Here is a 26,800-nt window from a genome sequence, read left to right as displayed (position 1 = left end):
TCAACTGCCAACACAGCAGTTTATTTCCCAAAGGATACCACCATCTCTCTGGAGCATATTCCAATTATCCTGGAAAACAAGGTGATTGGGATTATAGTATTATTTATTTTCTCCAGTCTCAGAATGAAAACCTATCGAAAGCAAGAACAAAACTCTATTTAAACTCCATAAAGCACCCCTCTCTCCATTGGGAAAACTGTCAACTGTCAAATTTATAGTCATAGGTTACTGAACTGCTAGTTTCAAGTCACTTTCCTTTCACAATATAATTTTATGTGAAAAAAGGAAATAAATGGAACCCTTTATTTAACAAATATTTTTTGGACACCTTCCATGTGCCACACACACACTCTTCTAGGTGCTAGGGATACAGCAGAAAACAAGACAGGCAATGATGGCTGCTCTCACAGGGATGATAAATATGTAAGAGAAACATACAAAATATGACATTATATGAGAATATAACTGCCCTGGAAGAAAATAAAGTGGCAACAGTGAGCATTTGGGAATGTGGATGTTAGAATTTAAAATAGTTGGTCAGGGTGAGATTAATTGAAGTCACATGTGCCCACATCGGTAGAGTTGGAGAGTGTCACAGAGAATGGGCAGTACCTGGCCCACCTCTTGTAGGGCCTTGTAACACAACTATTATAAGGTCCAAGTACACAATTTATACTTTTATTTCACATTTGATGACAAGGAAGGATCTTCTGTAAATGTGTTAATTTCTGACCTCCAGTTCTCTGAAGTGAGTTTTATAAGTTGTAATATATTTTACTAACATTATCAGAGAAAGACTGAGCAGCTCTATTTAGCAACTCCAGTTCTGAGAGTTCCCATGTCAGGAGTAGAATGAAGGCACAGTAATGGCAAACAGATTTTTCTGTTTTCTTTACTCAGCTAAAGTGAAGTTTGAGTCCACCTAAGTGGAACCCAAGGTCAAGGGGATTCTGCTCTCCTCCATGCAGCATGCAGGAGGGGCGCCTGCTGTATCAAAGGGTACAAGCTTGGCACAGATCTGGGATTTCAGTTTCTGGCATAAATATGACAACAGGGAGAAAAGGCCCTGCCCAGCATGACTCAGTTGGTTGAGCATTGTCCCTCAAAGTCAAAGGTTGCTGGTTTGATTTCCAGTCAGGGTAGAAGCCTGGGTCACAGGCCTGAGAGGCAACCGATTGTTTTGCTCACACTTCAATATTTCTTCCTCTTTCTCCCTACCTTCCCCTCTCTCTAACATAAATAAATAAAATCTAAAAAACAAAGCAGAAAAAAAGCCAGATGTTTGAGACTTTGCACAGAGGCAACCTAGCAAATAAGAACGCACCTAGCTACCTGCTGTGTGAGAAGCAGATCTGAATGAAGAGAACCAATCTAGACCATGGAGTATAAACCTAGGGAGCTCAGCAAACAAAAGCAAAATAAAAATAAAACAAAACTGGTTGCCCATGTGTTATCTAAACTGGAATCCAGTTTGCTCACTTTGGCGTGGAACTCAGGGCCCAGTAAAAGGAAGAGGGGCCTTCAGGGCATTTGCTTACTACATTAGAACCGAGGAGGTAAAGCCTGCAGGCCTAGAGTCTGGGCTTCCTCCAAAAGGCATCGTATAGTGGGCAGGCTCTCCATTCGTCTCAAATGGGGGGCATATAAGGGTCAAGAGGTCTACCTTAGATCTGCTCCATGCTCATATACTAAGTAAGCTTCCATATATTTAAACAAAAATTTTTTTTTTACTTTTCAAATCATGTATCATTTTCTACCAGATCCAAGAATGTCTACAATAATGGAAATCAAATATTTAAGAAAAATTTCAACTCCCTCATCAGTTGCAATACCTTGAGTGAACGCCAACCTCTCCATTTTCTTGCCTGTAAAATAGTGATTAACAGGCAAGGATGCATATGAGGCTTTCCAGAAGAGCCCAGCCTCATACTTGATGCAGAGTCGGTTCTTTACGTCCCCCCTTTCTCCTTCTTCTTCCAAACAGAAAATGTCAGGCTGTTCCCAAATGCTATGCGTATACTTTAAATCAGTGATTGTCAACCTTTAACGTGTGGGCCAGTCACCTCGGGGAATCCTGTTAAAGTGGAGATTCTGATTCCATGGAGTTTGGTTGTGAACAGGAATGCTGTGTTCCCAAGAAGTTCCCAGGTCACGCCTATGCTGCTGACTAGGGAATCATTCTTTGAATAACAAGAATTTAACACTACTAAGTTCCATTACTTAACACTATTACCACACAAAAAGCCCCCAAAAGAGCTCCATGGATTGTCTATTTCTTTTAAAAAAATGAACTCTTCATTTTCGCTTAGTGCCGTCACTGACCCAGTCAGTTCCCAGCACCAACCAGGCCAGGGCACAGTGAATTTATCCTGTGGTCCTAGAGGGTTCACAGCACCCTTCTACAGAAAGATCTTGAAATTGTTTCTCCACCACTGTTGGCTTTTTGATCTTAGCCTTTCCCTCTGATGATTACCCCATAATTACCACCTACCACCGTGTTATTTAAATAATTACAGTAAGGGCTGTATGCGCCTCAGGGGGCAATCTTCAAACAAACTGATAAAACAAGATTCTATGCTGATTTTTTTTTAAAGACAAAACTGCAAACCAACCACAGTGGAATATACAAACTTGTTATAACTTCCATTTTCATGGGCTACCTAAGAGCTGATTTATTTTGAACCAAAGAAAGTACCAATACAGCATTTGGAAAGCTGTAAATGTCAGAATATAAATTTTGCAAGCAGTAGTGTGAAAGTTAAACACTTCAAGCTAAGAACCACCTCAAATTCCTATTGGGAAGGGCTGCAGGATCTCTGAACTACTTTTTCCTTTATTTGGAGATTTCCGAATATATTGGAGGAATTTGGTATTTTCTGGGTGCCTTCAAAGCAAATTATCCGTTTGTGGAAGAGGCGGGTTTTCCACTGAAAGCAATGAGCAATTTTCTAATTTCCCAGATGGATCTCCATTAACAGCCCATGAAAGGCAGGGCCGTTGGAGCCCCATAAATCGTGCCCCTCTCGGGAGAAACCGACTGCGCTACTTTTGAGAACTGTTTTCCGTTACAGCCTTAAAAAACAAAACAAATAAAACAAAAACACCTTTCCACTTTTATAAATAAGGGTGATATATTGACCCGCGAAAAATCTTACGTGGCACAAAAGATTGCACACTGAAAAAGACTTTTTTTCTCACCATCTCCCACCTCTTTGTCCTCCCCGACAATCACTGTTTAACTTTTTATTATGAAAAATTATACACAAATAGGGATTGAAACAATGAACTCGTGTATACATCACGTAGCGTCAACAAAAAATATCCCGTTGGCTTGTTTTATTCTTTTTCCACCTCAGTTTCCATGGGAATTAAGGTACATTTCAGGTACCAGCATCAGATCGTTTTATCGGTCAAAACTTTAGTATGTCTTAAAAAAAAACATAGCCATATTACCGTTATCACACACCCCAGGTTAATGTTAATTCCTTAATACAATCCGATATTCTCGGGGTCACTTCTAACGGGTGCGCGAGTCGGGGAACTTCAAGGTAAGGAGCGAGGGGTTGGAGCAGACGCATTAAAACGCTGCGGCCGGCGGGTGCCCGGCACCCCGGGCCTCTCTGCTTCTGCTGTCGTTACCTGCGCCGGGACAACACCAACCAGGCCCGGTCGATGGCAGCTCTGAGACCCGAGCTCCCGATTTCCCCACTCCCGAGCTGCTGCCCCAATAGGCCCGGCGCAGCTGCACAACCCGCCGTCCCCAGACACCGGCGGGTCCCTGGAGGGGAAACGATTGACACAGCTGCTTGCACTGTGCCCCCGACCCTCCCCCGCGACACGTGCATCTGCCGGCGGGGCCGGGATCTGGAGATGGCTACCGAGCTCTGCCAAGCCACGGCCGCGGGAGGTGCTCGGCCAGTCGCCCACTCCCGCGCGGAGACCGCAGCACCCGCGACCTCGCGGACCGGGACTACAACTCCCGTCGGGCCTCGCGGCCGGGCCAATGGCGGGCACCGGTGCGTGCGGGGCGCGGCGCCTGCGCGACGGTTTGAGTAAGCAGCCGCGCGATTGGCTGCGGGGTCAGACAGCCGCGCTGAGCCTGTGGGAAGCGGAGTGACGGAGCGAGCGGCTGTTGGAGGAAGGAGGTGGGGGCCGGGAGCGCAAATGGCGTTGAGATGGTTCAGGGCCCTGTTCAAACTCCAGCGCTGACCATTCACCGGCGGAAGCGGCGGCGCAGGAGGCGGCGGCGGCCCAGCGGGAGCACGTAGCGGGGCCCGGTGGCCAGGGAGGCCTAGGCCCAGACTCGGTTGGCGGCGCTCAAGGCTAGGAGGGAAGTTGCGGTGCCGCCGCTCCTCCCCCCCACCCCTCCTTCATCGGGTTTCCTATTTACCGCGAGCGGAGTCGCGGGTTTTGACGGTGGTGGAGCCCCTTGGCACTCTTCGCGCACCAGCGGGCCCTGTTCTTTCGTGCGGGACTCCGGCGCCCGCCCGTGGGCCGTTGGGGGCGGGAGAGGCGGAGGCGGCCCGTGGCCAAAGCACCCGCTTGGCGCCGAGGGTAAGTGAGGTTTCGGGCGGCTGTCTAGGGCCGGAGCGAGCCAGTGAGGTTGAGGGAGGCAGGATTCTGGCTGAGGGTGATAATAGTCTCGCTATCTCACCCACCCGGCTTCTGAGGAAGTTGGGTAGGGGAACCTGAAGAACTCTCCTTTTCCTCTATTATTTGTCCCTTTTCTGAGTTCTTTCCGTGTGGCTGCATTTACTTCCCGCCCCAACCGCGGTCGAGTGTGTCGGTTTCAGCCGTGAATCCTTGGCCGTCTTTTCCTTCTTTCCTGGCCGCTACCGAGGCCTTACACTGCCCTGGGGATTCGGTGGCAGAGGCTTCCGGGGCGTCGGAAGCGACATCCCTTTCCTGGGCGGTGGGGGCGGGGAGGAGAAAAGTTGCGTGAGCTTCCAGCCGGAGGGGGCGGAGGGAGTGCCTACCCCCTGGCGCACCGATGGCCCCCAGGTGAGGCTTTCTGTGTTAGCTTTATCCTTTCCGGTTTTCTTCTTAAAGGGAACCCCTTAAACCTTTGGGAAGCCGAAAGACACTAGATGTGGACGGGGTTTGGCAAGGGTGAGGACTTTTTATCCCAGAGCACTTCTCTGAAAATTCGACCTGGCTTTAGGCTGAGGAAGGAAAAAAACCCAGCGACCGAAGACGACCAGTTCTTTACTTCATAGTAGGATGATAGTCTTTTGGAATCGAAGCCTGAGCAAGATAGCCTGGATACTTAAAATAATAGAAATATGAAATAAAACTTAAAATACAATGTCATGTATATCTGCACACTTATTTTGAATTTATACGTATTTTACACTAGTGACTTAAAAAGAAAAAACTGTAAAGGAAAGCAAAAGTAGGGCATATTATATAATGAACTCCCATATACTTATCTCAGATTTAACAGTAACTCCACTAAAATTTTCTTGTTTACACGCCTTACATTCTACACCCATTAACGTGAGAGAATCATTGACATTATTTCATCAATATTTCAATATGTCTTTGTAAAAAGACATAAATTCCTTTTAAAAATATAGGCATTTTTTTTCTTCAAAATAGTTCCCTTATGTGCAGACTCTAAAGTTACAGCAGATAGTAGGACTATTGATTGCTTTGTGTTTCTAGGACCATTTTTGCAATGCATTTTTCTGGTGTGGTTCTAAAGGAGCTCAAGTTTAGATTTTTAGATTGGACTTCAGTCAACATTTTTAGGTCATTGTCATGTAAGTGTATCCAAAACATTTCAGCTTCGTTGGAGTGTATGTGTAAATGTAGGTCTGTGGATCAGGGCTTTATATTATTGTAGGAATGAAAACCACTTTAATTTGTAATTCTTGTGGCTGCCAAATGAACTTAGTTTTGGTTAGGATATACCTAGAAAGACAATGAGATTTTTTAGTATAAATCTACAGTAGAAAGGAGAAAAGATCTCCCTTAGCAAAAAGTTTTGTGATGTGTTAAAAGGTTTACAACCAAACTATTCATGGAGTCTTAATGTAGACGTGTATGATGATTAAATTATTATTTTGTCATATTAGAGTTAGCTGCCAATCATATATGAGAGGAGGAAATCCTTTACTGAATGTATACAAAACTAAGTTTATATTAAGTTAATGAAGATATAACATTTAAAGGTAGATCAACTCTTATTCAGGTATCATTCCAGTTGTTTTAAGGGTGAAGATATTTTCAATCCCTTAGGCAATTGTTCATTTTTTCTAGTTATATTTAAATAATGATATTTAAACTTTAGAAGGTCAAAGACTAAGAAATGAATAAGAGTTGGAAGTGCTTAAAAAGTACTGTAATGTAGGACATTTGATTTATCTCCTAAAATTTTTTGTCCTAGTAATTATTAAAATGTAGCTAAATCAGATAAATCAATGTATCTCTTATAAAGAGAAGAGAAAAGTAAAGTTATGTATCTGTACTTCCTTTAATAATCCATAGACCACTGTAATACGCTGGAATTCACCAGCTCCAGAAAATGTAATTTCAGCAATGAGTGCAGTGCTGTAGGGACAAGAAGACAGAATAAGTGTAAGTATGGTTTCTTGTGCTTATGGAGATGACCAACTAAAGAATATTTTTCAAATCACACTTCAGATTACATTAGATCAAGAATTAGAATTTAAGGTTGGGTTAAAAGCTGCATGTTATATGTAAAAAAAAAGCTCACAGTTTTCCCCCCTCATATTAATAAGTGTTCTGAAGTTTCTAAATAAATTTAGTCAATTATTTGATATTTCTGAGGTCCTGGAAAATATGAATTATTTTGTGCTTGATTTTATATTAGGGAAAATTACCAATAAGATCTTTTTTAAGGTATAACTGTTATTCTTAATAATAGTAGAGTCATTTGAAACAAAAAATTTGATGTTCCATTATAAGTTGATTTTTGTAGATTCTGTATTATAAGTTGGTTAGTCTTACTCTGTAAGGAACATATGAATACATACTTGTAAAAAAATGGACATGGAGTACATAGAATACAAAATGAACCTCTTTCTTTACAGCCTCTCCCCATATTTATTTAATGGCTTTAAAAGATTTTTATCTTGAAAATTGAGAAGTCACTCAAGGAGAATTCCTTAGTCCTTATTTTTGCATTCACTGTTAACATTTGTGTATTTGGTGATTATATATTTTCTTACATTTTTTTTTCTGCAGAGAATATGAAACAGGTGTCAAAATGACATCCAGATTTGGGAAAACATACAGTAGGAAAGGAGGAAATGGCAGTTCAAAATTTGATGAAGTCTTTTCCAACAAACGGACCACCCTTAGCACAAAATGGGGAGAGACTACATTTATGGCCAAATTAGGGCAGAAGAGGCCCAATTTCAAACCAGATATCCAAGAAATTCCGAAGAAACCTAAGGTGGAAGAAGAAAATACTGGTGATCCTTTTGGATTTGATAGTGATGATGAGTCTCTACCAGTTTCTTCAAAAAATTTAGCCCAGGGTAAGGGTTCCTCTTATTTAGAAACAAGTGATGCTGCTCAGCTAGAAGATGTCACTTCTGTACTTGAAGCTAATAGCAAAACTAGTCATGCAGTGGATGAAGACAATGTTGTAATTGATAAATGCTTACATTTGGAGGATACTTCACTTGAGAAAGAAAAGAACACAAACCGAATCTTAGAAGATGATGCAAGCAGAAGTAGTTGTGCTAAATTAATGACGTTAGGTAAGTTTTGATTTTCTTTATTGTAAGCCAAAGAATTTTGTTAAAGGGTTAACTAAATAGCCAAAGCTATTTAGTTAAAGGATTTACATTGTAAAATACCATGCTTCTTGGGTTTTCTTCCTGCATTTATGATTAATGGGGACTACAAATATTTTGTAGAAAATTTAAGTACTTCAAAGAAACTAATTAGGGGTTGAAATTTTACAAAACACCTGGATAATATTTCTAGGCTATAACTCATTTTGGAAACAGTCTTTTAATAAATCCCTAATTCCAGTTGCAATAAGAAATATCTCTTTTTGTTGTGTTAGGATTACACAGTATCTCATTTTTATTACTGTGGAGGATTTGGATGGCTACTGATAATGAAAATGAAGTGAACATTTACAATGAGGATTAGGTTTAGGAGTGTTAGGCTTTCCTCCAAAACTAGTTTAGAAAGATTAAGGAGGTATTGAGTGCAAACGCTGAAGAATTGAATTTCATTGCAAATTGAGATTACTTTATAGTCTGTTCTGCACAGGTAGCAATTTGTATTAATAGATTTTAATTCAAAAAATTAGATGTATTTTTAAAATGTTAATTTGTAAATCTGGCAGCTTGTGTTCATTCCTAAAACAGTGTATTTTATCAGTGTACCCCTACTCCTTTTGTAAAGGATTTGAGATATAATAAATGATAAAAGTGCAGTGAATTAAAACATTGGAGTGCTAAGATCAGAGGTGGCAGGGGAGAAACACATGCACTACCTTATCAGCAATTGGACAACAGTGCCACTGTAGTTGAAAACAAACCTTAGTTCTTGACCTATATTACTAAACTTCTGGCAAAGTTTAGTAATATAGAAGGTTATATAAATCTATGTTTTGAAAGAAGTTAAAGACAAAACTTTAGTACCCAGTTCTTAAGAGGAATTTGTTCTTTGGAGGCTTTTAATATTGGGGGGCTTCAAGCAGTATTGTAAAAGACCCCCGTGCACAGTTTTTAGTAAAAATGCTGGAGCTTTTTTCACTCCCTTGAATGAGAGGACAATTCACTTCCTTGAATGAGAGGACAAGCCAGCTCTTACTGTCATTCCCTTCATCCTCTTGGTTGATTCTGATGACTCTCCTTATGCTTGGGTCATGTTTTTCCTGAAGCATTATTCATAACTTGGGTTAACTTTGCATAAAAAAGCAGAGCATAATAAAAACTTTCCCAAAATCAGCTCTTAAAAATGTATTATAATGGAGCCAAAATGAACTTTTTTGGTTTGTTTGTTTGTTTATTTATTTATTTATTTATTTATTTTTAGAGAGAGGACAAGGGAGGGAGAAAGGGAGAGGAACATTGATCAGTTGCCTCTTGCATATACCCAAACAGCTGAGCCACGCTGGTCAGGGTGATCCAAAATGAACTTTTAACTCAGCTCTTCTCATTTTATGATCAGGCTCAAAGAGCTCAAGTGATTATCCAAGGTCAGCTAGTAGGGGAGGTGGGATGGGATTGATTTATTGATTTTTCAACATGTTGAACAGTATTGTGTGTCTTCCACTGTGCTAAGGCTCTTGAAAGGCTGTATTCTTACTGTCATATCTTGTCCTCTGACAGTTGACCCCCAGTGTGGGGCAAATAGGCTAGAGGAAGATGAGGCTAGGGAAGTGATAAAATTGGTGAAGGAAGGCAGACACAGTCTTCCTTCAGGGCTGTCTTTCGGAGGATAATAGATTGTTGTCATTGGCAGGTAGGGGGTGTCAAGAGGATGAATGTTTATGTAGAGGGAGAACAGGAAAGTTAAATATTCAAAGGCAGCAACTGCATATGTTGCTTTGCTGATGTTAAATATATGAGGGGGGGACTTCCAAAAAGCAGAATTATCTTCTGGAGGGAGGGTCCAATGTAGTACAGGCTTCCCTTGCTGGGTGAGTGTTCTCATCCTAGTTGGTACAAGCTGGTGTTGTGAAAGGCTGCGTTGGGCTTCAGTGAATTTTTTGAAGACGTTCAACAAGTTTGCCCATTTCACGATGGATGATTTAGGAGTGCACCTACCTACGCCATGCTGAGTGTTCAGCAGTTTTTGACCAAAAATGGTGTGAGTCCTGTGCCCCACCCTCCCCATTCACCCAATCTCGCCCCTGCTGGCTTTTGTTTCCCCGCATGAAAAAAGTCCTCAAAGGGAAACATTTTGCCCAGGTGGAGTAGGTGGCACAAAAAACAGCAGAAGCACTAAAAGGCATCAAAATTGACAAGTTCAAAAACAGTTTTGAGCAGTGGAAAAAATGTCTTGACGTGTATATTGCATCAAAAGGAGAGTAGTTTGAAAGTGACTGAAGTTTAAACATGTAACAATAAATACATACGTTTTTTATTTTTTTAAAAATATATTTTTTAAAGAGAGAAAGGGAGCCCTGGCTGGTGTAGCTCAGTGGATTGAGCGTGGGCCTGCGAACCACAAGATTGCAGTTTGATTCCCAGTTAGGGCACATGCCTGGGTTGCGGGCCAGTTCCCAGCGGGGGACTCACGAGAGGCAACCATACATTGATGTTTCTCTCCTTCTCTCCTTCCTTTCCTCTCTAAAGATAAGTAAATAAAATCTTTAAAAAAAGAGAGAGAGAAAGGGAGGGAAACACAATGTGTGGTTCTCTCTCCAGAGCCCCCTACTGGAGACCTGGTCAGCAACCCAGTCATGTGCAGACTGGCAGTTAGTCCACTGAACCACAGCAGCCAGGGCTTAAGGCACTTTTTAAAAAAATTATTTATTTTCAGGGAGAGGGGAGGGGAGGTAGAAAGAGAGGGAGAGAATACATCCATGAGCCAGAGAAACATCTATTAGTTGCTTCCTGCATGCCCCCAACCTGGAACCCAGCCTGCAATTCAGGCATGTGTCCTGCCTAGGAATTGAACCAAGTGACCTTTCGGTTTGCGGGCCAGTGCTCAATCCACTGAGCAACAGCAGACAGGGCCAATATTTTACAAATAAATTAAGGGGTTTTTTTTATACAATACACACACCTTGTGTAATGTATTATATATGTCCAAACTGCTATTTGAAGTTTGGTGGGAATTGGAAACCATTTTGTGTAGAAAGGAGATACTAGCTTCCTAGGCTGATGCAGCTAAATGATAATTAGTTTTGTTGCTGATACTGTGGCTTGACTGGGAATCCAGACTCCATTATAATGGGCTTGTGAGTAGAAACTGTATACCAAAATACAGATAAATAAGTGTTAAAGAATGTCTTGTCCCCATTCTTTCCTCCTTCGCAAGGCACCTATAGTTGGAAGGCTGTAGCACTGGGAATATTTCATTTTTATCCCTTTTTTGGCCACTCAGCTGCAGCAACCTGGCAGCCCCTTGTAGGATAAGAAGGGAGCTTTGAGGGAGTGCTTTTAAATCTCATGGTAGTTTCATCCTAAATTGTTCTTACAAAATTCAGTTCACAGGTTTACAACTTGGTTACAGTTCTGGGAGTACTTTGATATGTTATGACCTTTTTTTTCTTTGCCTTTGCCCTGTAAAATTTGGTTTCCCTGTGTCTCTTGAATTACGTCTGTCAGATTGTCATTGCCTTTATTCTCATCCAGAAAGCCTTCTAATTTTATAGAATTTTAGAAACCCAAACCTTAGTTTTTGATAAAAGGAAACTATAAATGTAAAGTGGTTCTTAACCCTTTTAAAAATATTTTATTTATTTATTTTTAGAGAGAGGAGGGAGGGAGGGAGAGAAACATCAATTGGTTGCCTTTCTTATGTGCCCCATCTGAGGGCTAATCTGCAATCCAGGCATGTGCCCTTACCAGGAATCCTCTTGGCAGCCTTTCACTTTGCAGGATGATAACCAACCAACTCAGCCACACTGTTCAGAACTCCTAACGTTTTTTGAATTGGAGATCTTTCTGAGAATGATAAAATTTTGGGCTTAAGATAAAAGTACTTGTACACCTATTTATGTTACAGAAGTCTCTGAAATCCTTTGTAGGTCATGTTCAGGCGTTTTATTCAAGAACCTTTGAGAAATTTTATGATCAAGCTTATTCAGAGTGTATACTTTCCATAGTATTCTTTCCAGTAGAATGTTCCTGTTCATTCAGACCATTTTTCACTGTATAGTTAGAGTAGTCCTTCCTTATCTGGAGGGGACGTGTTCTAAGACCTCCAGTGGATTCCGGAAATCATGTAGTACTGAACCCTACATATACTATGTTTTTTCTTATACATACCTACTTACTATAAAGTTTAATATATAAAAGAGACATAGTAAGAGATCAACAATAATAAACTAGAACAATTATAATAATGTTCTGTAATAAAAGTTACATGAATGGCTTTGAGGTCATTATTAAGTAAAGTTCACTTGAAACAAAAGCATTATGATACCGTGGCAGTCATGTGATCAGTGGAAAGGGCTACTAAGTGACTAATAGATGGGTAGCTCTGTAAAGTGTGGATATGCTGGACAAAGGGACAATTCACGGCCCAGCAGGTTGGAGCAGGATAGTGAGATATTTTATCATGCTACTCAAAAAGACACACAGTATAAAACTTACGATTTCTTTATTTATGTCATTCTTCATTTAATAATTTTGGATCCTGGTTGACTGTGAACAATTGAAACCACAGAAAATGAAATTGCATGTAAGGGTGGAGGGGTTTGCTATTGTATATCACATCAGTGGAAAGGGCTTATCTAAGCTCATACTTACTATATCATTTCTCCTGGAATTAACTTTTAAAGTGATCTCTTTCTCTGTAGGGGGGTTTACCTAATTTTTAGGTACTGTTGAAATTCTTTGTTTTAAATATTTTATACTGGATAATAGTTTCAAAAATTATGTATTTGAAGAGGAAACTCAGAATGGTGAGGTCATGATAAAACATAATGGTTGCCATTTTCCAAATAGATACTTTTGCTTGATGGGTAAGGGAATAAGAAGTAAGATTACAAACTGAGAACCACAAGGAATAATTGAGTTAGTGAAATGTCCTAACATTTGATTTAAAACAACAAAACTAAGATAAAAACTTAACCAGCTTCAGTGGTTGTCAACATATGGCAAATTTTATTTCATCTATTGTATATGCTGTTTCCATCTTCCATCCTCTACCCGCTGCAGATTTAGGATTTCCTATTTATAAATACTTCAGTTGCAGTTGCTGGTAAAGCCAAGAGTTCTCAAACAGGTGTGCCACTTAAAAATGACTGTTAAATAGGACCTAAATGTTTGCCCTTTTAAGACATCTTAGACTATTCTTTAGTGTAGAATCCAGAGCTGTGTGCATTAAGGGAAAAAGAAAGCTTCTCTTGTATTTTGTATAAGGTTACTTCCATTTTCCATCTGTGCTTTATGCTCTAGATTTTTTAATCTGGAGTCTAGAATAAAGTGTGCAAAGATTTATATGTCTATTTGGCACACTTCACTTGCCAGCCAGCTGGGATTCAGTCTACACATCCTGGCAAATATTGAGATAACTACTGAATAGGTTTTTAATTAGCATGACTGATTTTGTAGTCAGTAAATTTTGTTGCATTTGCTTAAGCTGTACTGAATATGTGTGTAAGTTAGAGGGATGCTACTGTCAGAAAGTTAAGAACTTTGATTTAGAATTGAGGGTGATTTTTAAAAAGGGAAATGATTGTTCTGTTTCTGAAAGCTTAAAGTAGGCCAGGAACTTACAACCTCAGATGAGATTGTCATCTGCTCATTGGATAAAGTATAGGTGATTAATGAGGATTTTTATTTTACTTTTTTAAAAGATTTTATTTATTTAGTTTTTAGAACTAGAGGAAGGGAGGGAGAAAGAAACCTCGATGTGTGGTTGCCTCTCACATGCCCCCACTGGGGACCTGACCTGCAGCCCAGGCATGTTCCCTGACTAGGAATTGAACTGGCGACCCTCTGGTTTGCAGCCTGCGCTCAATCCACTGAGCTATACAAGCCAGGGCTGATTAATGAGGATTTAAATAATTCTGAAAATAAGTATCAGCAAGAGATACTTGCCTTAATTTATGTATTGAATGTATTTGTTGTATAAAATACACTTAAGTCATACGTAAAATCAGCTTCTTTTAAGAGAAGTGAGTAGGACTCTGCCATAAAAGAGGATGAAATCTTACCATTTGCTACAGCATGGATGGACTTAGAGGGTATTATGCTAAACTGAAGTAAATCAGTTAGAGAAAGACAAATACTATATGATTTCACTTGTGGACTCTAAAAAACAAAATAAATGAGCAAACAATTGAAACAGATTCTTAGCTACAGAGAACAGACTAATGGTTGTCAGAGAGGTGAGAGTTGAGGGACTGAGTGAAAGTGAAGGAACTACGAAGTTTCAAATTGGTAGTTACAAAATAGATATGGGGAAGTGATGTACAGAGTAGGAAATATATTGACTATATAGTGCCAGGTGGGTACTGCAAATATTGAGGGAGTACTTTGTGAAGGGTATGATTGTATGATCACTGTGCTGTGCACCTGAAGCTAATACAAAATAATATTGAGTGTAAACTAAAGGTGAAAGAGAAGTGGGGAAGATTCCTATTGTTTATCAAGTTCCTACTTGTGCCAAGTCCTTTATATATCGATTGATTCTGAATCACAACTATGAAAGGCAGGCTTTACTCCCACTTTTTGGCAGGTAAGGCTGAATAACTTGGAACTATTATGTGGATGATCTGAGAAACATAATATTCTTTTCACACAGTGCTGCTGTATTTTCATGTGAATAAATTTAATTTTATCATATTTAAAGTAGTAGACTTGGTAAATGATCGGTTTTGTCTTGAGGTTGGAAATAGCTTTATTTTGACAAAGAACAAATTATGGATTCTCTCTAAGCATTTTTAAAAAAAATATTTTATTTTTTTTAGAGAGGGAGAAGGAGGGAGAGAATTGGTTACTTCTCACATACCCCCAACTGGGGACCTGGTTGAAAACCCAGGCAGGTACCCTGAGTAGGAATCAGACTGGCAACCCTCCGGTTACAGGCTGGCATTCAGTCCATTGAGCCACACCAGCCAGGGCTATTTAAGTAATTTTTATTTTTTAAAATATTTTATTTATTTATTTTTAGAAAGAGGGGAAGGGAAGGAGAAAGTGGAAGAGAAACATCAATGTGTGGTTGCCTCTCATGTGTCCCCTACTGGGACCTGGCCTGCAACCCAGGCATGTGCCCTGACTGGGAATGGAACCGGTGACCCTTTGCTTCACAGGCCCGTGCTCAGTCCACTGAGCTACACCAGCCAGGTATTTAAGTAATTTTTAAAAATAATAAAAATTATGGCCAAACTACTTACAATATTTAGTGAATAAAACTGGCCTTCTTTTTACAGGTAATAAGTATATTGTATTTTTAAATTTTTTGTGTGCTGTATTACAAATGAAAATTCAACAATGTGGAAATTCTGAAGGAAGCACTGTAATTTTTCTTTAATTCTTGCCCAGGGATATGTTTATTCATTTTGAGAGAGAGAGAATGAGAGCTAGATAGAGAGCAAGCTAGTTATAGGCCCCTGCACTGTGGATCAGACCCGAAACCTAGGTATGTACCCCAACCGGGATTTGAATCTGTAATCTTTCAGTGTACCATCAACCTTTCAGGGTGGTGGTGTTCCAGCTAAGGGAGCCACCTGGCCAGGGCAGCACTATAATTTTAATTAAATTCATTTTGTTTTAAAGTAGAACTTTAATTTTTTGTAAAAGATTTTCTTAATAAAAGGATTGTTCTTGCCTGTGAAGGAAAGGGTCGCCGGTTCCATTCCCTGTCAGGGCATATGCCTGGATTGCAGGCCAGGTCCCCAGTGGGGGACACATGAGAGGCAACCACACATTGATGTTTCTCTCCCACTCTTTCTCCTTCTATTCTCCTCTCTCTAAAAATAAATAAGTAAAATTTTTTTTTTTAAAAAAAAATCATTCTTACAGCTTGAGCAACAACAAAAGTGCAGGTGACAACACATTTTTGAATAGTAGAGTACTTGATGCTTTTCACAATTTTCCTTACGTATTTTATATTAAAATTTAGAGCAAGAGTTACATTATAAATTTGTCTGGTGTAGCCACTGACTCTTCAGGAAGCAGTCTTCAACTTTTCCAGAGCCCTGAGGGTAGAGGAGGATGAATTTGTTCATCAGAAGGTTTGGTGGAGGCCTTCTTTCCAGCTGTCTAATTCTTATTTGGTGTCCTTTTTGTCAGGAGTACCCAACCCCTGGGCCTCAGACTGGTACCAGTCCTGGCCACATAGCAGGAGGTGAGTGGCAGGAGAGCAAGTGAAACTTCCCTTCTGGAGAAGATACTGCTTATTCACATTCTAGTGTGCAAGACACAGATTGAATAAAAAATGAGAAATGTGTTGGAAATTATGGAAAAGTGTAGCGTGCCATGAGAGTGTGTATGTGAGCTCAGTGGAAGGATGGAAGATAAGATTGTTTATAGATAGAAGCATTGTTTTGTTTTTTCCTATACAGTGATAGAAGTTAACTCTGAAAAGGAGAAGCTGGGACGGGGATAGTGTGGGGGCTCAAAGGGAGAAGCAAAGGGTTCGACCATGTTGCAGAAAGTGGAAGAAGCAGCCGTCTAAAGAGAGGGTTTCTGGGTATTATTGGGGCCTAAGTTGAAGTTTGTCACTAAAAGCTTGTCACTAATCTACTCATTTTATGAGTGAATGTGTCCCCTCCCCCCAGTAGGACCTATTAGCCAGAACCTGCACAGAATATAGAATGTTGGATAGGATACTTAGAATTATTCTGAATTGGCATTTTATCTGACAAGATGTGGAATGAACAGCTAGAGAAAAAAGAAAATTTCCCAGAGAGTGATGAAAGTGATAGACTTGTGGGATTTATTTATTTATTTATTTATTTTGAGGGGGGCAAAAACAACAGAATGTCTTATTTTTTAAAATATATTTTATTGATTATACCATTACAGTTGTTCTATTCCCCCCTTCATTCCCCTCCACCCTGCAACCCCCCCATTCCCCCCCTTTAGTTTATGACCATGTGTCTCAAGTTCTTTAGATCTATATTTCCCCTACTATTCTTGCCCTCCCCCTATCTGTTTTCTACCTACCGTCTATGCTGTTTTCTGTACCTTCTCCCCCCTTCTCCTCCCACTTCCCTGTTGCTAACCCTCCTTGTGTTCTTCATTTCTATGGTTCCACTCCTGATCTAGCTGTCCTCTTGGTTTGCTTTAGTTTTAGGTGTGGTTGTTAATAACTGTGAGTTTGCTGTCCTTTCACTGTTCATATTTTTTATCTTCTTTTTCTTAGATAAGTCCCTCTAACATTTCATATAATAAGAGCTTGGTGATGATGAACTCCTTGAATTTGACCTTATCTGAGAAGCACTTTATCTGCCCTTCCATTCTAAATGAAAGCTTTGCTGGATAGAGCAATCTTGGTTGTAGGTCCTTGAATTTGTAGGTCATGACTTGAAATACGTCTTTCCATCCCCTTCTTGCCCGTAAGGTCTCTTTTGAGAAATCTGCTGACAGTCTGATGGGAACTCCTTTGTAGGTGACTGTCCCCTTATCTCTTGCTGCTTCTAGGATTCTCTCCTTCATTTTAATCTTGGCTAATGTAATTATGATGTGCCTTGGTGTGTTCCTTCTTGGGTCCAACTTGTTTGGGACTGTCTGAGCTTCCTGGACTTCCTGGAAGTCTATTTCCTTTGCCAGACTGGGGACGTTCTCCTTTATCATTTGTTCAAATAAGTTTTCCACTCGTGGCTGTTTCTTTTCCCCTTCTGGTACCCCTATAATTTGGATGTTGGAACGTTTAAAGATGTCCTGGAGGTTCCTAAGCCTCTCCTCATTTTTTTGAATTCTTGTTTCTTTATTCTTTTCTGGTTGGATGTTTCGTTCTTCCTTCTGGTCCACTCCATTGATTTGAGTCCCAGTTTCCTTTCCATCACTATTGGTTTCCTGTGTATTTCCCTTCATTTCAATTAGTTTAGCCTTCATATGTTCCTCTAATTTGTGACTAAAATCAACCAGTTCTGTGGGCATCCTGATCACCAGTGTTCTGAACTGTGCATGTGAGAGGTTCGCTATTTCTTTTTCAGTTATCGTCTCTGGGGCTTTGAGTTCTTCTTAAGCCATATTTTAGACTTTGTGCCAGTTATGTATGAGCAGAGCCCTAGGTGTTCACCAGGGCAGGGCAACTCAGTCGCTGTTTTATTTGGGTGTGAATGTGTCCAGCGGCCAGCCTGCCTCCCTTCGCCCTCACTGGGTCTCCGCTGCTAGCTCCGCCCCTCTTATTGGTCCCGGTTGTTGTTTCGTTGTTGTTGGACTTCCGTATAGTTCAGTTTTCTATTCTTTGGCTGCATCTTTGTTTACTAAACCTTTGTTGTATTCAAACTTGGTTGTGGGAGAAGGCACAGTGTTTCCACCTATGCCTCCATCTTGGCGGAAGTCCCCTGGCGTATTAATTTTTAAAATTTGGGTAATAAAGTTTCTTGTTCACTTAAACTTTTTATTTTAAGTCAGAAGGTGTTTATTACATAAAATAATTAGAAACAGTCTAAATAAATTTTGTGACATTAAGACAATGGGATGTGCTATACAGTTATAAATATGACGTAGTGTGATATTCAGTTATGTCTTATGGACCTTTGTGTAGCTAAATACTAATCATTCCCATAAACATTTATTACTAAATAGTTCTTTCAGTAACAATATGAAGTAATCTGGGTCAATGGTTTCCTTTTTTATCAGGTGAAGAAATTGAAGTCTTCAGGAAAACTCCCAAAGTTAGGGGTGTTACCCAAGCTCTAAACTAGTTTAACCATGGAAATAATAGTTTCCAGATTCAGCTAATAGTGCTCTTTCCACCTGTTATAAAAGCAGTCGTATTATTTCTTCAGATGTGAATTTAGACTTGGCCTCACTGCTACTCCTTTTAAAGTATCAGATGTCACCCTGGCAGGGTGGGTCAGTTGGTGGGTGTGTGGTCACAGGTTGGACTTCTGGTCAGAGCATGTACCTAGGTTGTGGGTTTGGTCTCTGGTTGGGATGTATAGGAGAAGGCAGCCAATTGATATTTTTCTCTCACATCTGTTTCCTTCCCTCCCTCTCTCTAAAATAATTTAATGAAAAAATGTCTTCAGGTGAGGATAAAAGAAGAAAGTTATCTGATGTCATAGTCAGAATTTAAATTTTGGTTTTTAATATTTTATGCTTAGTGATTGGAACTTCTAAGGTTATGATATTATAGTTCCTAGTCTTGAGCTGGGAATATCTAAGAATAAAAGCTATACCTATAATATAAGTTAGATGTCTTCTAAAGGTGAGTAAATACACATTTTAGCAAGTTAAATAATATTTAAACCCACTGGTTAGCATTAATAGGGACACTTATCTTTTGGTGTAAATATTTGCCAGTGGTTTTCCACCAGTGAGTGCTGGGACAGTTAACATAACATCAGCTTGAATTGTATTTCCATCTCATTTAGAAAGGTTAACAAAAATGTCTCTGATAAAAAGTAGAGACAACAAACAAGAATGATTCCTCAAGTGCAAGATGAATAAGCAGTTTAAAATTTACTCTTGGCTGATATGCATAAATAACCACTGTAGCCACTTAACTTATGCATATCAGAGCCTCTGTTTAAAAAAAAATTATTGGCCTCTTGAGCGCGGGCCTGTGAACCAGACAATCACTGTTCGATTCCCAGTCAGGGCACATTCCTGGGTTGCAGGCCAGTTCCCAGCAGGGGCCAGTTCCCAGCAGGGGATGCACAAGAAGCAACCATACATTGATGTTTCTCTTCCTCTCCTTCCCTTCCCCTCTAAAGATAAATAAATTAAAAAATTATGTAAAAAAAATTATTGGTCCTGACCATTGTGGCTCAGTGGGTTAGCTAATCATCCTGCAAAGCAGAAGGTCACTGGTTCAATTCCTGGGCAGGGCACATGCCTGGGTTGCAGGCTCAATCCCCAGTGTGTTTGAGAGGCAACTGATTGATGTTTCTCTCTCTCTTTCTCCCTCCCCCTCTCTCTGAAAAGAAAGAAAATCTTTTAAAAACCAACATCTTTGAAAAGATTTTTAAAAAATTATTGAAGTCTTATGGCTTTTAATTAAAATGAGGAAAGAATGGAAAGCAGAGAAATAGCTAAAGAGACCTGATCCTGTGACAGGTTTCTGGACAGAGCTGATTTGCCTGATGCGTACTCTTACCCTAGAGAAGTACGAATATATCAGAATGTTTTCATTTATTGTATTGATACTGCTTTTATTATACTAAATGCATTTTAATTTAAGCATTTTTATTTGAAAGACCCATTGTACCTCTGAGGTTTGGCCGAGTTATTTGTATGTCATTTTGAAGTGATCCAGTTCCTTAGCACTACTGAAATCTCTTGAATTAGAGAGAGTAATCTCTTGAATTAGGATAGTAATTTTAAGGGACCTGGGTGCCAAGGGAGAGGTCACTAGAAGGCATGAAAGCTATATGTATCTATATATACAAAAAATGTGGAAGGGGAAATGTCAAATATGTAAACATTAATTTCACAATTTAAAATTATTGCAGTTACTTCAAAATTAATTGATTCTGTGCTCTTAGTCAAATATCCTTGTTATTAACTTACTTTGATGTTTCTTGTCTTTAATCTTTTGACATATTTTTTATTTTTATAGATAAAGTGGAGAATTTTAGTGATGAATGTGAAAAGAATAGTCATCATATTTACAAAAATGCTGAAGACATTACTAAGAAACTCAATGCAGAAACTATAGTGGCTTCTGGTTACAAAGCTGATGAAATCAAGGAAACAAATGATACTTGGAACTCCCAACTTGGAAAAAGGTCAGACTCTCCATCAGAAATATCTCTGATTAAGGGATCTGTGAGAACTGGTTTGTATGAATGGGATAATGATTTCGAAGATGTCAGATCAGAAGATTGTATCTTAAGTTTGGATAGTGATCCTCTTTTGGAGATGAAGGATGAGGATTTAAAAAATCGATTGGAAAATCTGAATGAAGCCATTGAGGAAGAAGACATCATGCAAAGCGTCCTTAGGCCAAGCAACTGTAGGACATACTGTAGGGTCAATAAAGCAAAATCCTCACAAGGAACATCAAATTTTGATAAGCTATTAGATGGTAACAGTCAGGCTTTAGCCAAAGCAAACAGTGAATCAAGTAAAGATGGCCTGAATCAGGCAAAGAAAGGCAGTGCCAGTTGTGGGACCAGTTTTAGGGGGACAGTTGGACGGACTAGAGATTACACTGTTTTACATCCATCTTGCTTGTCAGTTTGTAATGTTACCATACAGGATACTATGGAACGCAGCATGGATGAGTTTACTGCATCAACTCCCGCTGATTTGGGAGAAGCTGGCCGTCTAAGAAAAAAGGCAGATATTGCAACTTCTAAGACCACTACTAGATTTCGACCTAGTAATACTAAATCTAAAAAGGATGTTAAACTTGAATTTTTTGGTTTTGAAGATCATGATGAGACAGGAGGTGATGAAGGAGGTTCTGGGAGTTCTAATTACAAAATTAAGTATTTTGGCTTTGATGATCTCAGTGAAAGTGAAGATGATGAAGATGATGACTGTCAAGTGGAAAGAAAGACAAGCAAAAAAAGAACTAAAACAGCTCCATCATCCTCCTTGCATCCTCTTCCAGAAAACAATGATAATTCCCAGGACAGTCAATCCAGTACTAATAATACAGGTAATACTTTTAAAATATTATGTAATAAATCCTAGTCAAGCTTAAATCAGCAGCTATGTAGTTTCCTCCTAGATACTCAACTTATGTTTAATTTTAATAGAAGTACTGTTTAGAACAGGAGTGCCCAACCCTTTGGCGTCTCTGGGCCACACTGGAAGAAGAAGAGTTTGTCTTGGGCCACACATAAATACCCAAGCACTAACGAAAACTGATGAGTAAAAAAAAGATCCGTGCATAATTTTAATGTCCGCTACCTACCACAGATAAGGAAAAATAGTCCTCACATAATAACCCTAATTATGCAGCGGCCCTTTGATAATCTTTTAAAATCATCAAGCAGGTCCCAAGTTTGTGATCACTAATATAAAAGAACGTATGTATCTGCGGGAGTAAAAGACAGAAAACTACTTGAACAATTAAAATAACAAAAAAAATTGTTCAGATTATCTAAGTAGTAAAATTTACTATATAACTAATGTTTTAAGTAAATTTACGATTTTGTGTTGGGCCTTATTCATAGCCATCCTGGGCTGCTGGTTGGACACCCCTGGTGCCTTATCTAAAGGTACAGCATTTTAGATGTTAATAATCAAGTTCTACATTATAAGGAATTAATTTGTAGATCGTGGAGTCTTTCCATATTTTTTAATTATACCTTTAGTACTTGAGAATATTTAAGAGAGAGTGAGTGTGTGTATGTGTTTGTTTAGGGTTAGACATCTTGATGTTTCAAGATTTTATTTATTTATTTTTAGAGAAAGGATAAGGGAGAGAATGAGAGAAACATCAATGTGTGGTTGTCCCTTGCCCACCCTCTACTGGGGACCTGGCCTGCAGCCCAGACATGTGCTCTGACTGGGAATTGAAACAGGAACCCTTTGCTTCGAAGTCTGGTGCTCAATCCACTGAGTCATACCAGCCAGGGGTAGATTAGAATTTCTATTAATTTCAAAACTGGAATTATATAGCTCTCTAAAGTGTTCACCTCTGACTCCTCTGCTGCAAAAAAATTAAGTGTATTGTCAGAATCTTCAATGTTGTCTTTAATGTCTTTGGAGAACTGAAATTTTAAGAACCTTGCTATATAGTTACTTGGGAAATCAGATTTAAAGTTGCTCTCTCAGGGGAATGATAAGTAGCAATGTATGAAAACTGAGCTTCTGTCTTGCTGCAGTTTATGTAGCTCATATGCTAACCTTGATAGCAAATTACCTGCAATCGAAAATCTGTGACTGAAATTTACATCTTGGTAATAATGTAACTTACATTTATATAACTTACTTAATGTAAATTTACATCTTGGGATAATATAACTTTAAACTGTAAAAAATGAAATCAGCCCTGGCTGGTGTAGCTCAGTGCATTGAGTGCTGGCCTTGAACTGAAGGTTCAAGGTTTAGATTTCCAGTCAGGTCACATGTCTGAGTTGCTGGCCAGGTTCCCAGTTTGGGGCATGTGAGAGGCAAATGATTGATGTATCTCTTACATTGATGTTTCTCTCCCTCTCTTTCTCCCTCCTTCCTCCTCTCTAAAAATAAATAAATAAAATCTTTTTTTAAAAAAGTGAAATTGTTAGCCTCTTTCAAACACTTAAGTTGATACCAAATAAAATTTTAAAATTAGAGACCATTTGAGTTGGAGTTTGAGTCTTCATAGAATATATAAAATAAATAGCAAACATTTTTAATATTTGGTCTTGAGAAAAGTTGTATTTCTCCTTTTCTAAGCTTTAAAAAACATAATTATTTGGGAATTAATCTGATCTTTTCTTAGTTTTGTGTGAAGACCCCTTAAATCATTGAACTACTTTGTATTAGGTCATTTTGTATCTTTTGTCAAAGATAGCTATCCTTTAAAATCTTTTAAAGTAGATGTAAGTGGGCATTCTTTGGAGGCCAATATGACTGTGTCCTTAAGTTCTAGGAAAATACTACAGATACCACTTGATTTGTGTGTGTATATGAGTGTATGTGTGTAGACTATGCCAGTGTCAGTGCCCGTATCCAGGAGTTGCTTTGTAAAAGAATTGATTTTACTATTTATACAAAATAACACTGGAACCAGCTAAGTTTCTTATTTTTTTCTTGATGGGGGTGGGACAAGTAGGGTGAGAGTGGGAGAATGAGACTGAATATTGTTGGGAATATTTTGTATTTTGTCAACTACGTGGTGCTTTTGTTCCTTTATTATTTTTCCTCCACAATATGCTCCCTCTCTCCCCATCAGATGTTTATAGATTGTTTGGTAGATAATTTCAAATATTAGAAAGCTAGGTACTTTTGATTACCATTTCAGAAAACTTGGACTTTACAGAGGACTTGCCTGGTGTACCAGAAAGTGTGAAGAAGCCCCCAAATAAACAAGGAGATAAATCAAAGGAAAATACCAGGAAGATTTTTAGTGGCCCAAAACGGGTAAGTAAAGCATTATCTATGAGTTAACGTTATTTGTTTATTATTGAAGGACTCAGTTCTTTATGTTTTTTATTTGGAAATTACTGACAAACATGGCAATTAAATTTTCTTGCAAAGAATAAATGTAAGTTATTTTTTAAAAACACTGGAACCATTTTTTTCAAAGTGTGGTAAAATATATGCAAATAGACAACTTGGTGACATTAAATGCATTCACAGTGTTGTGTAACCATCACCATTATCTATATCCAAAACATTTTAATAGTGTCTAACAAAAATTCTGCACCCATTAAACAATAACTCATATGACTCTGTGTACCTTTACTTCTTCCTCCCAGTCTTGGTAAACACTATTTTTTCTGTCTCTGTGGACTTGGCTGTTGTACATAGGTACCCCATGTAAGCAAGTTATTTTACTAAGCATAATTTTGCCAAGATCCGTCCATGCTATAGCCTGTATCAAAATTTCAATCCTTATACTGGCTAAGTAATATTCCATTGTCTCCATTTCTCTGTTGTTGGACATTTGGGTGGTTTTTAATTTGAGTCCCTGTTTTCAATTCTGTTGGATATATACCTAGGAGTAGAATTTTGGGGACATATGGTAAGATTTTGTTTAACTGCCCAGCTATTTTCTACTTTGGCTGTACCGTTTTACACTCCTACCAGTAATGCATGAGGATTCTAATTTCTCCACATCCTCACCAGTACATATTTTTTAGGTGGTTTTGTTTTGTTGATAATAGCTATACTAATGGCTATGAAATGGCATCTCATTGTGGCTTGATTTGCATTTTCCTAACCAGTAATATTGAACATCTTTGCATGTCCTTGTTGGCCATTTTTGTATCTGTTTTGGAGACATGTCTAATTCAGGACCCTTTGCTCATTTTTTGCTCAAACAACTGAGTTGTTTGTTTTTATTGTTGAGTTACAGTTCTTTATATATTCTAGATATCAATCCCTTATTAGATATATAATTTGTAGGTGGATTTCCCCATTCTGTGACTTGACTCTTTACTCACTTGATATTATGCTTTAATACACAAAAGTTTTAAATTTTTTATTCTTTTTATTTTAAGATTATTTTATTTTTGATTTTAGAGAGAGGGAAAAGGAGGGAGAAAAGATGAGAAACATCAATTGGTTGCCTTCCTGCGTGCCCCAGGGGACCAAACCTGCAACTCAGGCATATGCCTTGGTGGGGAATCAAACTCTGGTGACCTTTTAATTTGCAGGGTGATGCCTAGTTAACTGAGCCACACTGGCAGGGCACCCAAGTTTTAACTTAGGCAAATTTCAGTTTATTTTTTTCTTTTGTTGCCTGTGCTTTTGGTGTCATATCCAAGAAATCATACTGAAATCGAATGCCATGTAAACTTTTCTACTGTTTTCTTATAAGAGTTTTAGTTTTAAAACTTACATTTAAATCTTTGATTCATCCTTAGTTAATTTTTGTATATGGTGTGATGCGGACACCGGCCCACAGTGTACACATCATTATGGATGAAATGAGACATTCACAGGGACTACTAAGTCCTGTGGAGGAAAAGGGTGGGCATGGCTTTTTCTCAAGGGCAGCTTTTGCCTTGGCCCTCGTCCGGAGCAGCCTTTATTTGGTTTCTTGGCACATTACATGGTGGTCCTCATTTACTATGCACAGGTTGCTTTAAATGGTTACTTTTTACAGAAAACAAATGAGAGGATGCCGCTAATCAAATCACAGAAGAGAGGGGTATTTGCAAATGAAAAGGCAAAAATGTTTGCCACAAATCTGGGTCAGGGAGTTTTTAGTAGAAAGTAAGACTCAAAGTGGCCTAGGTACATGAAAGGTTTTCTTAGGCTCCGCTGAGGAAGAAATGCCAATCAGCCACAAAGTTAGGCAGTATAGAGCTTTATTGGGGTTTGTGCAACCGGGCGAGGTTCTCCAGTGCACAGAGTGGGGCCGGGGAAGTTGCGCCCAAGCAGGGAATATGGCAGAGTTTTATTTCGGTTGGTTCTCTTTGTGGGAGCTGGGGATTGGTCCCCTTTGAACAAAATGGCAATGTATCATTGGTTGTTCTCCTTGGGCTCAGGTTGTTATGTGGATAAGCCTGCCCTTTCAGCTCTCTGGTTTGATGTCAGCAGTCTTTTCCGGGTTGTAGTTCAGCCGCCATTTTGTCCTACCCCTCCCATCCTGACAGTACATAGCAGGCCTGATCCCCCATGGGAGAACCTATCCATGGGCATGGGTCCTGTGCATCTCCCAGTGGGAGCTGGGCCCATTCCATGCAGAATAGTCTCCTACAATGGTGTAAGCAGCAGTCCCCAACCTTTTTGGTACCATGGATCAGTTTCATGGAACACAATTTTGGGGGGTGTGGGGTTGGGAAGTGGCAGCAGGGGTGGGGTAGGAGGCAGAGCTCAGGTGATAATGGAAAGAAAGCTTCCGTCACCCGCTGCTGTGTGGTGTGGTTCCTAACAGGCCACAGACCAGTACTGATCCATGGCCCAGGGATCGGGGACCCCTGGGTGTAAAGTTAAGGGTCCAGCTTCATTTTTAATGCATTATGTGTCATTTTAATATGGTTTAGCATATTATTGTGAATAATTTGCCTGACTTTACCTTCTTATTAAAAATTTCTTAAATTAGCTTGTTTTATAGGATTAAATCTATGTTATTAATGTTACAGTTAGAAGTTGTCTGAACCTTTTATAGATTGAATTAATTTTAAATAACTGAAGAATGAGTGTGCTTTTTTTATGGCTTAATTTACTTTTTTAAATCTCTGCAAAGAGGAAATTGGGAATCTTGTCAAAGTAATTGTGCTGTATTCCTGTGCCCCCAGGTGCCCCACCCCCAGGAGAAAAAAAAAGTCCTTAATGCTAATTTCAACAGAGCTAACTTGTTCTGGGGCTAGGATCCAGGGTGGTGTGGTGTAGACTAGTCATTAACGCTTAGGTGAGGTTTTTGGTTTATTGAAAATTGTGTATGGCATGCATTGATTTCC

The 26,800-nt window shown here is 39.3% G+C and overlaps 1 protein-coding gene across 2 annotated transcripts in view; it reads left to right on the top strand.

Annotated features, from left to right (window-relative positions):
- The first annotated feature begins 4,085 nt into the window (after positions 1-4,085).
- WAPL (WAPL cohesin release factor) overlaps positions 4,086-26,800 on the top strand; it is a 64,440-nt gene continuing 41,725 nt past the window's right edge. Inside the window, exons 1-4 of one of the 2 annotated variants that reach the window (XM_037049372.1) lie at positions 4,086-4,554; positions 7,210-7,730; positions 20,350-21,396; positions 23,692-23,810. In XM_037049372.1, coding sequence (XP_036905267.1) covers positions 7,232-7,730; positions 20,350-21,396; positions 23,692-23,810 — 1,665 coding nt within the window. In that variant the 5' untranslated portion in view covers positions 4,086-4,554; positions 7,210-7,231. Of the gene's footprint in view, positions 4,555-7,209; positions 7,731-20,349; positions 21,397-23,691; positions 23,811-26,800 lie in introns of those variants that run through there. The other variant, XM_037049373.1, reaches the window with a different exon arrangement.

This window comes from Sturnira hondurensis, unplaced genomic scaffold (assembly GCF_014824575.4).
Source record: "Sturnira hondurensis isolate 20B ecotype Veracruz unplaced genomic scaffold, ASM1482457v3 Scaffold0006496, whole genome shotgun sequence".
NCBI lineage: Eukaryota > Metazoa > Chordata > Mammalia > Chiroptera > Phyllostomidae > Sturnira > Sturnira hondurensis.
The sequence above is the reverse complement of the archived record's forward strand: the minus strand, read 5'-3'. Positions and strand labels throughout refer to the sequence as shown.